Raw genomic sequence first — 11,636 nt, 5'->3', positions numbered from 1 at the left:
AAGGTTGATTAATTGAGATTAATAGATGGATTAGATGATTAATAAATAATTAGGTAATTAATTGATTAATTGAGGTCACTTGATTAAATTATAATTCAATTAATGGAGGGATTAATATATTAACAGGGAATTAATAGATAGGTTGGTTCATGAGTTGATTCTTGATACACCTTACATGTAGATCGGAGCTAGAGACGCGCTCTTTGATTTGAAGACACCAAAGGACATGATCTACGTATAAAGGCGGGTATTTCTTGCTTTGTTTTCTTTTAATACTTTGACTTTAGTGCATGAATTATTTTGGATAAGGACTGTTTACCTTGACTCCACTCTTATTTTCCTGTGCTTGGTACTTCCACGCAATCTTTGAGAAATTCGTTCCATATCTATACAGTCTCTTGTTGTTGTCCATGATCAGTAGCAGATACTAGATACCATGTTTGTATGCTTTGACTGTTGCTTATTTATGTACGATATTGAACATGCTGACTTCATGTAGCATACCTGTTTCTGTCTATATATATATATATATATATATATATATATATATATATATATATATATATATATATATATATATATATATGATGACTGTTGCATTGTTCGCATCATGTCATTGCATGCATGCCGCATCCTCGGGCACTCGAGAGAGTGGTAGCTGGAGTTGATGCCGCTTGTCCTGTCGTGCCGCACTCGGCCACTCGTGTGAGTGGTAGCTGGAGTACGAGCAGCAGGGACCCCGTCGCAGATGTAGCTAGTTAGCTACTATGCAACTGTCCCCTCGGCCACTTGTGTGAGTGGTAGCTGGAGTGGTGTACAGTTTGTCATTGACCCGGCCTCTCGACCATACAGGGGTCATGGTGCAGAGAGGTGGGCGGGAGTGACCATCCGTGCATACGCTGCTGTTATTATATTTATTTTGGCTGCTGCTGTTTATATATACTGTTATTGCTTACTGTTGTTGTTCATATATACTGATATGCTTACTTGTATTGAGATATATTCCCATTGTAAATGTTTAGTCATTAAAAATTTGTATATACCTTGCTTATTACCTCTATAGTTATGAGCAGTACTGTAGCAGATTAGTACCAGTTCTGACCTACTATACTTAGCCTAGGATATGGTTTCAGGTATGAGCATTTATTTTGGTACTATTGTAGTATCAGCTATTTCTCTTATGAGACTGTATACTGTTGGCACTCTCTACTTATATGTTATGTTCATGCACTATCTCTTTCCTTACCCGCTGAGTTCCAATACTCACCACCCCCACAAAAATGGTTTTCTTTTGCCAGGTAACAGGTAGATGAGTCATGGATGCTTGGAGAGATGCAGGCTGCCAGTCCTAGGTCCTACGTCACACTCGAGGATAGTTTTCGTTTTGGTTTTGTTATCGTTTGGGGTGGTATATTGATTTTGTGTATTCTGTTTTTCAATAAGTCGATGTGAATTTTGGGTCAAGTCTGTGATGACAGGTATTTTTGTTAGTGTCGTTGTTGGTTTTACGTTCGTATCGTTTTATGTCTTCCGCTGCTGAGTGTTTATGTTCAGCCGTGTATGCTTATTAAACTGCGTGGTTGTATTTCATTTTTGTCCAGTCGGGTAGACTGAGTATATTAAACTTGTGTTCTGTTGTTTATATTTTGTATATATATATTCCAGCCGGGTGTGACTGAGGTATATTTTGTATGTAGTAATGCTTCAGATTGTCACCCGTACAGGGGAGATGTTGTCGGATTTTTGTCTGGCATGGACTCTTCTGGGGTGTGACAGTATGTAAGTTAAGAGCCTTGGATTTGGAGAAGTGGAGAGTTGAGCTCCTAAGTTTCAATCGACCTTTGAGCGATCGGGTTTACGCTCGGGATTCGGAATCCGCTCGGACAATATGTCCGATCGAACTTTATGTCAGGAGTTTATCTTGCATTCAGCCGCTATACTTGAGTATAGAGTTCGATCTAGTCGAGCAATGTGCCTAGCGTATCTGATCGATCTTTTGGTCCAATCGGTCAAAGTACTCGACCGTGAAATTAAACTTATTTCAGCATGACATCGTTATGACCCGAAAGTTAACCTCTTTCTAATTTTGACCATCACATTAACTGACTTTCTTAACATCGAACCTAACTTTGAGGATTCAACTATACTCGCCGTATAACGTGCGAAGGAAGAGGATGGCATGTGAAGTCGTCACAGTAGGAAATTTCTTTTGTCCATGTGATATATGACCACTACAAGCCTCATTATTCCACGAGTCATTGCCCTTGCCTTCTCTCATCCTCCTCCTTATCAAATCTAGCCCATGTATGAAACCCTAAAAGTGTTGCTGATACAGTATAGAGAGAGAGATGATTGTTGTTGTACCAACTACATACTCGATTTTGAGAAAAATTGGTGGCGACCGGCAAGCACATGATAGAAAGGTATACTGCATTAAAAACATATTGAACTTGATTTTGTTTATCATCGATGAGAGGAGAAATATGATGAAATAGTTGATCCATATTTATTTCAAAGTGCACTCAATATAATTTTTTTTATGCATTATAAACATGGAGGTAAGTCTACAACTATGAACAAAACTCAAGTGAAGGGAGAAGACATGGATTGATCTATTCCTTTTATTTCAAAGAATGTACTTATCTATATAGATTTTTTTTCATGCAATATAAATTGATCAATAGGTTTATGATTCAAACTTGTGTACCTCTTGATCAAATCAAAGAGAATTGTGTCTAGTTACACTGTCTAAATCACTCACGTCGACTTTGGCTACTTCTAGTTAGAGTGGTCTAATTTGGCTAATTCTATGCAAAGAAATCCAACATTGAATCAAAGTTCAAGTTGTCATCAAATTGTATTTGAAACTAAAAATATTTCAATTTTAATATAATAGGAATATATATATAGAGAGAGAACCATTTGCTTCCTTTTCAAAATTTAATTAAAAATTTAATTTATCTTAGGGAAATTTCACTTAAATAGATTAAGCATTTGTAGATAATTATTGGATATCCATTGTTATCGCAACTTGAGAACCTACATGACAAACTCTACTAGGGTGACAATTATTTCCAGCAATAAGACCGACCATGTGGCTATGATTGAACTACTCAATTGTTTCAGGATTATGGTGTCGTGGTAGAACATCTAAATTATCATACAGACACTCACAGTTCGATCCCCAACTATATCGTATTTGTAGAAATTTTTTCTCTAAATGGAACGTACAACTAAAGGATACTAAACTTCTGTGCTATCCGTCGTGCATGCTTCCGATTTACTGATGACCGATGAAAAAATTCTTTGAAATCGGATCGATTACCTCTAAGACTAATCAATAAAATTAACTGGATTTATTATTATTGAACTACTCAGACCAGGCTGGCTAGAAGGAGGAAGACAACTAGGACATACATGTTGATGCTCGTCATTATTGAAGATGATTTTAGAGCTTTTGGGCGAGTTGACTTTATCTATTCCCCTGGAAGATCGGTTGATAATTAAGAGAATAAATCATAATTTTATAGTCATTTTGAGATTTAACTAAGAGATCTGAAGTTGATGATGTTCATCAATGGGTAATACAAAATTAGAGTTGACTTTTTTAGATTGTAGTTGACTTTCTGGGTTTTCAATCTGATGAGTGATAACCAAGGAGAGCACTTCTGAACATTATGAATATGATTAGAGTGGTGGCGGCACCTCGGTTTAAACTTTAATTAGAGCTGTTAATGTACCATTAAATCTGTTAATTATGATTAGACTCGGTTTAAACTCCAATATGATTAGAATATATTATGAAGTTTAGATATACTATTACGATCAGCTTCGTTAGATTCACATGATACGCTCTTGATTTATTCAAGACAACTAATTATTTTCTTATAAATTCATGAAATAATTCTTAAAAAACTTTCTTTTATTTGAAAGATAAAAAAGGCGAAACAATCAAAAAGAGCAAAGAGATTGCAATCTTAATTTCAGGATAAAAACACTTACAATCTCACGACAACATTGTGATCGTAAAGTTTTCATTAAACACGCCAAGCTTTAAATAATTAAAATTTTGGATTAAACAAGTGACACGCATTAATTGATCAATAAGACCTTATTTACTTGTAATTAAGCGTCGCATCATATCAACCGGAAGTAGTTAAAACCGTTGGACTCCCGCCGTCTTCATGGACAACAATCCGTTGCTTCCTTCAGAAGCGCCGAGCGGGTGAAAAGCAGGAACCCGAGGGCGCGGCCAGCGACGGCGACGATGAAGACGCCGCCGTTGAAGGACATGACGGCGAGCATGAGGAGGTAGGCGGTGCCGACTCGGAGGGCGTGGAGGATGGTGTGGCCGAGCCCCGCCGTGACGCCGCCGCCGCCGACTTTTCCGGCCGGCGGAGGGTGGAAGAGGCGGAGGGTGCCGAGCCACTCGACGAGGAGGCCGAGGAGGAAGACGGTGATGAGCGCGAGGGCGTACATGCCGCCGTGCGTGCCGGGCCAGCCGGCGAACAGGATCTCGGAGTTCTTCCCCCAGAAGAAGGTCATGGCCGTGTAATGCGTCGTGGTGCTGTTCATGGTCATCCCGCCGCTGCCCATTCCGCCGTCGCCCATTCCGCCGCCACCGTGATCCATGGACGCCGATGAGTTCCGAAAGATCGAGGGAGGACGTTAGAGTTGTGGCAGTTAAATTGCACCGGCGGGTGGTTGAAGAGGAAAACAGAGGAAGCCAAGAGATTGGATGAGGACGTCTTTGGTTTGTTTTTATTGAGTACATTTTTTTTAATGAAAAAAATGAACACCCGCCGAGAGTTTGAATTTTGACAAAGTCGAGATAAATGTCTTCCTTATGTGCTAGTCATCATTGCAAAGGTTAATAGTCGCCCGTGATTTACCTCCTCCGTGTTGGCCCTGGGACGGATTGGCGGGGACGCTGGGGGCGAGCGTATTTGCCTTTTGCCACCATACGATAAATACCTCTCGTGATTTATTTGTCTATATTTTACTGTGAGACTGACGATAGTGAACTACTTGGGGGGAGCAATATCAACTTTTGCTCAAAATACATTGATCCAAAAGCGTCATATTTTAGGAGTCCAAACTATATCATCGTATAAATCCTCCCTTATTGGTTGTAAGTCAGTGTTCTCTTCTTCTAATTATATGTTGAGAAAATTTTTTAGAAAATATGTTTAAGATAGTATAATTTATACTTAGATGACTAATAAATATTCTAATTAGATGATGTGAAACTATAACAAATATTCATATCAAATAAAAAAGACTGAATTAGTAATAATAAAATAAAATAAAATAAAATTTATTTAAATATAAATGATGATATAATAAGAGATAAAATTCAAAGTCATAGAAAAATCCATATAATCAATCTCACCTTGATTGTTATTGTTGGGGTTAAAATTTAATCAAAATTGATTTATAATAACCACTAAATCATGCATAGTGCATGAATAGAGAGGTAGATTTTATTTTTAAGTGAATTAGTAACTTAAAATTTCATAGAATATGTATGAGTGACATAATCAAATTCAATAGAAAAAAAGGTTTATCAAAATTGTAGGTTCTCAAGTTTGGAAGAGACACAACTCTTTGTCATCCATCACGACCCCTAATTTAATTAAGAATATATTCAATGAGATAGGACTATGTGCTGCATGAATAATGTGTGCCCAACCCAAACTAATGTGACGTCAAACAGAATTTAAATTTCACAAAAACTGTTTGTTGGATGACTCAGAGGGCCTTTAATGAACTAAAATATTTTAGATTTTATTTATGGAGTTGAGCAAGTTAAGTTAGGAAGCCATGCAAATTGGATGAGTTATAGTTTGATCAGTCTTTAATGACCAATGGCATACCAGAGCTCATCATATTTTAGAAATTGAAACTGAACATGATTTAAAACAAGTTTCAACAACAAAAAGATACACCATAAACTTACTTTGATCATCTGGTTATAACTATGAATACAACGAACTTAGAGCATTAGGGCATTGAATTACATATACAAGTATCAGAATATCAACAAGCATGCCCTTCCATAATTTGAGAACACATCATGTAACAAGTAGTTCCTTTATAACACAATAGATATCCTTCTTAGAGGTATCCCCTTCATCCCTTCCAAGAATACCATCGACATACAGTACACTGAACGACCAGAAGCAGAGAACAAGACCAAAAAATGGATAGCACAAATGTTGAAAGTAATAGTTTAGTATCAAGCTGGGTAGAGTTTTAACCTCTATATACAGATAAGTTGGCATCGAAGATATTGCCTCAAAACTTGGTAGCAAAAAGTGCAGGTGTTGGAGAAATGACAATATCGCCATATGCCTCTTCTTGTTGTACATCTACGAACCCATAAGTCTTTAAAACCTACCAACAGAGATTTCAGAATAAGCACAAAGATGAAAGAATAAGGATATGGAACACATTGATCATATCTGAACTGATCTAAGGATGTTCATTTTTTTTTTCTGGTCATGAATTTGAATACTATAATAAAGTATGGTCAGTATATGAAACCACTGCTAGTTATTGCAATCAGAACTGTGATGAATCAGAGTATATGGAACCCACACTAAACAATATCACTAATATACACTTTTAACTTGTTGGATGTCCATCTCACTCATTGATAGAACGCAATAGACATAAATAGATGAAAACATATCAAGTCATGTGGTCAATGAATCCACTGAAGTATGTGAGAATGGATCTGTGTTTGAACAACAATGATTAGTTTTATTTTCCAATGAACCAATATGCAACTATCAAATGCACTTAAGGTAGAAATTTATACTTGCGCCTAATAAATTGAGTTAAAGAATTAATTACTGAAACAAAGATTAAACACTTAAAATGGCTAAGCACTTCTTATAAGTAAAACAAGTAGAAACTGTTGGAACCGAAAGAATTTAATGTAGGATTTTGTTTGCAACCTTGCAATCCCAACATAAACCACATTAAAAACAAAGATATAGAATACTTATAGCTTGAAAGAAAAACTGGTAAGGGGTATACTAATCCAAAGATCTCTTCTTAAGGAATTACATCCTATGCGCTCTCCATAAAAAACTAACCTTGTCAATCAGGAGATGATACTAGATTGTTTTTGCCAATATGATATTTGAAAGAGAATGTTTTAGAAGGTAACATTAACTTGAAAATAGTTAGTCATCATGGCCTCCTTTAACCCGGGTAACTTCATCACTAAAAGGCTATATCTTATACTCTAATGGAAGAATTAACAATGTTCTTGAATCATGTTAATCAAAAAGAAAAAATGCTCTCAGAATATATAATTACCAAACTTTCAAAGAACATTTGTGCGCATCGTCTTCTTGTTTTTCCTTCTAAGATATCATTTAAACTTAAAACTCCATGTTCTTTATCTTGACTCTGAGACGGTGATTGATTTTTAAGAAATTGTGCCACAGCCCTACACCATGAAGAAACTTTAATAACATAAGCATTGCTTTTCCATTTGTTTTAATAAAGAAAATAAACATAGTATAAATCAAATTTCTCTTACCTAGTCCGCGCCGATAAAGTTCCAGCTTCATTTTCTTTATAACCTGCATGAGGAAAACTATTTTAAGATTTGAACTTCTGTGTAACAAAGAACGCAAAGGGAAAAAACATACTAATCTTACCTGATGATTGGGTACTTGCATCAAGAAAATCAAAATCCTAAACAAATCAAGATCAAAGATTCAAGACAAGGTATATAGAGGTGCTTATTAGCAACAATCTTAAGAAAAGTAAAACATGGAAAGTAGTGTCACTGATATCCTTCTACTACGGAACTTACTTCCTCCCCAGATAGCAACACACTTGGAATTGTGGGCATGCTATTTTGAAGTGGTTCCTCCTCCAAAGAGAATAAACTAGCACCAGTTGCATAACTAGTTGCTTCAGTCCTAGCAAAACTTTCAACTGTGGGCAATATCTCTGTATCAAAAGTCTTATCAAAGTCACGAGTTGAACCTTCTATTGTGGTGCTAAAGGGAGTCATATCTACTCCTCCATAGGGTGATTGTATTGTTTCATTTATAGTTGCTCCAGTATGCATATCAAATCGAGGATTCTCAGGTATTAGATTCAACTCAACCTGTTGTTCTGGTTCAATATCAGTATGCATATCAAATCGAGAATTCTCAGGTATTGCATTCATCTTGTCCTGTTGTTCTGGTTCCATATTTCTGTCACAATGTCGCTCAATCTCCCCATCCAAATTATTTTGTTGCTCAGGCTCTTTTTGCAGATCCTTTGAGGTAACATGAGATAATTCATTTGCAAGCTCTGATGAAACTTCCATATGGCTAGAATTGTTGCTGTGAAGAGGAAAGGATCTAGAAAAAACCTCCTGGAGATAACTACACATCCCTGCATATATGTTTGACTTCAACTAAGGATCATATTATAACTCAAAATTGTAAAAATGACAACAACCAAAAAACTAACCGGATAACAATGGTTCATGTAATACTTTATCATTGAGGCGGTTACCATGGTACTTATAAAGATATAGCGCTGAACATGGAAGCTTCCTCCTCTTGCAAACAAATTTAGTAGTGTCTTCAAGTTGTTTTTTCATGTCCCTAAAAAAACAGATTGTATGATGTATAAAACCAAATTGTCACAAGTAACATAAATATCTTCAAAAAGTGGAATCTGGAAGAAAAATTTAAGATAATTAATCTTTGTAGCACAATTTCATGCAACATGATCCTCATATTAAAGAGAAAAGAAAACATCTAAATTTATAATTTTTAGTAGAATTAAAAAATCCACAAAGTTAACTTTCTTGCAGCATTGCCCTAATGGAAAATTTGTTTATCAAGTGACAGTGATTAAGTTAGATTAGTTAGTTGATACAACGATCAAACCACAAAAGTTCTTCTGTAAAAAAATTTAGTGATACTTACGCATTTGCCAATACAATTTTCTCATCATATGAATGTATTTTCATTCTTCTCTTTCGTTTGAGTTCTCTGACAGGAGGTGAAGGTTGAAGCTCCAGCTCCAAGTAAGGCAAGGCTTGACCTACCAAACAACCAACGAACAGAAAGAATAAGATGAATCACAGATAATACTATCATACACTGATGAAAATGACTCATTTTTAAGTTGATCAACCCTGAAATAATTGGAAAATATATATCAGAGAATAAAAAAATCTAACCAGAAGATATCTCCCTGTTAGCAATGTTGGAATCAAATGTAGACATTGGTGATTTGGCATGAGATGTTGAAGGCAAAGGTTCCTCTCCAGAAACCAAAATATCTTCAAGTATTGGATCAAGACTATGCTTTCTCTTTGCTACTGATGTAGAATGATCATGTAATTCAACACCATTACTAGTATTATCCAACTCTAACTGGTTCTCAAGCTCCAAGTTATTTTGACGCATAACCTCAATTTCTTGAAATTCTTGAATATTATTGTTCACATCAAAAGTTTGAAAAGAATCATTGCCGTGATTATTTGAAACAAGGCCATCAAAAGATGCAGAATTTAGAGCTGGGCTGACAATAGCATCCAGGCCACCATCAAATGGCGGCAATACACTGCATCAAAGTGTACTATTAGAAGAAGTGCACTAAAGTGTTTCAGTAAGAAACTTGACATAAGGCCTTACTCTTCTTCCATGGGCTCAGCATCATTTCTAATTTCTGGCTGTATTGATGAGTTTATGCTGTTATCCTAAGTCATGGAATCCATATAAAAGCTTAAATATTTAGATTACTGGAATTATAAAAATATTGATACATGTAAAACATAAGATATTTGAGACCTTATCGATGAAGAAAGCTACATATTGATCTTGCCCTACTGAAGCTTCACCTAGTACAATAAAGCCATTGTTAGCAAACTCCTATCTCACACATCACTTTTTTTTAAATCAAAAAAATTTACTGACCTGCCAAAGTTATTTGCTCATAATCTTTTTGGTGATTGTCTAGGCCACTGTATCAAAATATGGGAACAAGGTAAACAATTATAAAGAGCTAACAACCACTTGAATTCCCTATACAATCTAAGGTGAAAAATTACATACTCAGTAGGATTGATTGAATCATCCAACTCCAATGCATCAAGGTCAAATGTCTCAGGTAATGTTATAGACTCAAATGGAGCTTTATCTGCATTTGCCGGTAAATTGACTTGTATCGAAGCAACGGTCACCCTTATATTAGTCAACATTTTGTTACAGTCCTGGAACAGATAATTCACCTTCCACGAGTATATTCTGACAAGGCCAACCAGAAGATGCCCTGACAGTCTCAGAGCAATTGGAGCTCGAGGATACATAATCTCCTCTACCAAAGCACACAACAAGTTAAAAAGCATCACAAAACTGAAGTATAAGACCAGGCCATCCTATTGAAGGAAAATGACAATCTTTTCCTGAAGCAAAATTTTACAACAATGTTTTTTTTTTTAAAAAAAAACAAAGAAAAAGAATCAGTAAAAAGAAAGTAAAACCAATGAATCCTTCATCAAATACCACGTTATAACCAACTCAAACATACATTTCTGATCCAATGTAAACATTCCGTCAAATTAAAAGAAAACATAGAATGTGAATCATACACCTTAAACCTGCTCTCGAGACAGCAGCAGGGTCATTTATCCATACAGACATTTTTTTTGACGATATTGTAAATAAAGAACTCAGCTTCAGTGAAATCCAACCAAAACACACATAAACATATAATTTTTCCATTGTATATAAGAACAAAAAAATAATAATGACCGCAAAAGATACTTGTTATTTAAGGATTCATTTCTTCAACTCGACAGGCGTAGAATGGGCAGCGACCGCGAAAGGAAACTCCATAATAGACATCCAAAAGATGTAGATTCGAAGAAACCCATCGAGACTAAACAACCAAATCTAACCTAAACAATCGAGAAGCAGAGCCGTACGGGATCCGATGACGATAAAAATCTTAGAGGATGGAATGACATGGAGATGAACCTGCAGAAGACCGGATGTCGACCCCGTCAACCTGAGTCTTCTTCATCTTCTGTAGGTGGGCAGCAATCCACACCATTCCAAGAGGACTCTTCTTCGCCAGCAACGAGTGAGAGTAGAACATCTTTGTTCTTCTTCAGCAAGGGATGAGGTTGGGATGGGCGGAGGCAGCGACGGGCGTCTGAGATTTAGCGTTCCCGTTCGATCGGGAGGAATGGGAAAGGATTAGGGTTTTCGTCGCGCCAAAATCGTAAGCGCGCCAAAACAAATTAAATAAAAGTGTCCCAAAAAAGTTTTACTTTTACACCCCCACAATTTTCTCTATTTTTAAATTTTAGCTTCGTAATTTGATATATTACAATTCACTTAGATGCCTAAATCGGGCTAAGGGCACATACGTGGCCAAGGGGAGGGAGCTCTTTTGATTTGGGCAAGGAGAAGCTCTGTGTTTACGGAGCCGCTCTTTCAATTTATTTTTTATTAAAATGTTTTTATAATATTTTATTAAAAAAATGGAATCAAATAAGTTGTCGAGATTTTTTTTTTTTTTTTTATAGTTAAGAGATCATAAGAGCTCTTGAAAAATTCCCATAATTATGAATATTTTAAGTCATGATTTGGATAGTGTCC

General features: G+C 36.1%; 2 protein-coding genes across 2 annotated transcripts; both read right to left on the bottom strand.

Annotated features, from left to right (window-relative positions):
- Window positions 1-4,081: 4,081 nt before the first annotated feature.
- LOC122022923 (copper transporter 1-like) lies at window positions 4,082-4,632 on the bottom strand. The gene has a single exon (XM_042581028.1). It carries the CDS (start codon window positions 4,630-4,632, stop codon window positions 4,183-4,185), a length of 450 nt encoding a protein of 149 aa, XP_042436962.1. The 3' UTR covers window positions 4,082-4,182.
- Window positions 4,633-6,077: 1,445 nt separating this feature from the next.
- LOC122022579 (sister chromatid cohesion 1 protein 3-like) lies at window positions 6,078-11,244 on the bottom strand. The gene is made up of 13 exons (XM_042580611.1): window positions 11,010-11,244; window positions 10,086-10,347; window positions 9,948-9,994; window positions 9,822-9,871; window positions 9,666-9,730; window positions 9,209-9,594; window positions 8,952-9,069; window positions 8,488-8,624; window positions 7,835-8,409; window positions 7,677-7,713; window positions 7,556-7,598; window positions 7,330-7,462; window positions 6,078-6,396 (listed from the first exon to the last, which is right to left on the bottom strand). The coding sequence occupies exons 1-13, from the start codon at window positions 11,128-11,130 to the stop codon at window positions 6,298-6,300; spliced, it is 2,073 nt and encodes a 690-aa protein (XP_042436545.1). The 5' UTR covers window positions 11,131-11,244; the 3' UTR covers window positions 6,078-6,297.
- Window positions 11,245-11,636: the final 392 nt, after the last annotated feature.

This window comes from Zingiber officinale, chromosome 9B (genome assembly GCF_018446385.1).
Source record: "Zingiber officinale cultivar Zhangliang chromosome 9B, Zo_v1.1, whole genome shotgun sequence".
In the NCBI taxonomy this organism is placed as follows: Eukaryota; Viridiplantae; Streptophyta; class Magnoliopsida; order Zingiberales; family Zingiberaceae; genus Zingiber; species Zingiber officinale.
This window is presented reverse-complemented; position numbering and strand designations above follow the sequence as displayed.

Coding starts and splice junctions, on each gene's coding strand:
- LOC122022923 (XM_042581028.1), bottom strand. CDS start 4,632: ATGGATCACGGTGGCGGCGGAATGGGCGACGGCGGAATGGGCAGCGGC.
- LOC122022579 (XM_042580611.1), bottom strand. CDS start 11,130: ATGTTCTACTCTCACTCGTTGCTGGCGAAGAAGAGTCCTCTTGGAATG. Junction 9,995..10,085: donor GATTCAATCAATCCTACTGA/GTATGTAATTTT, acceptor ATTTTGATACAG/TGGCCTAGACAATCACCAAA. Junction 9,731..9,821: donor TAGCTTTCTTCATCGATAAG/GTCTCAAATATC, acceptor TCCATGACTTAG/GATAACAGCATAAACTCATC.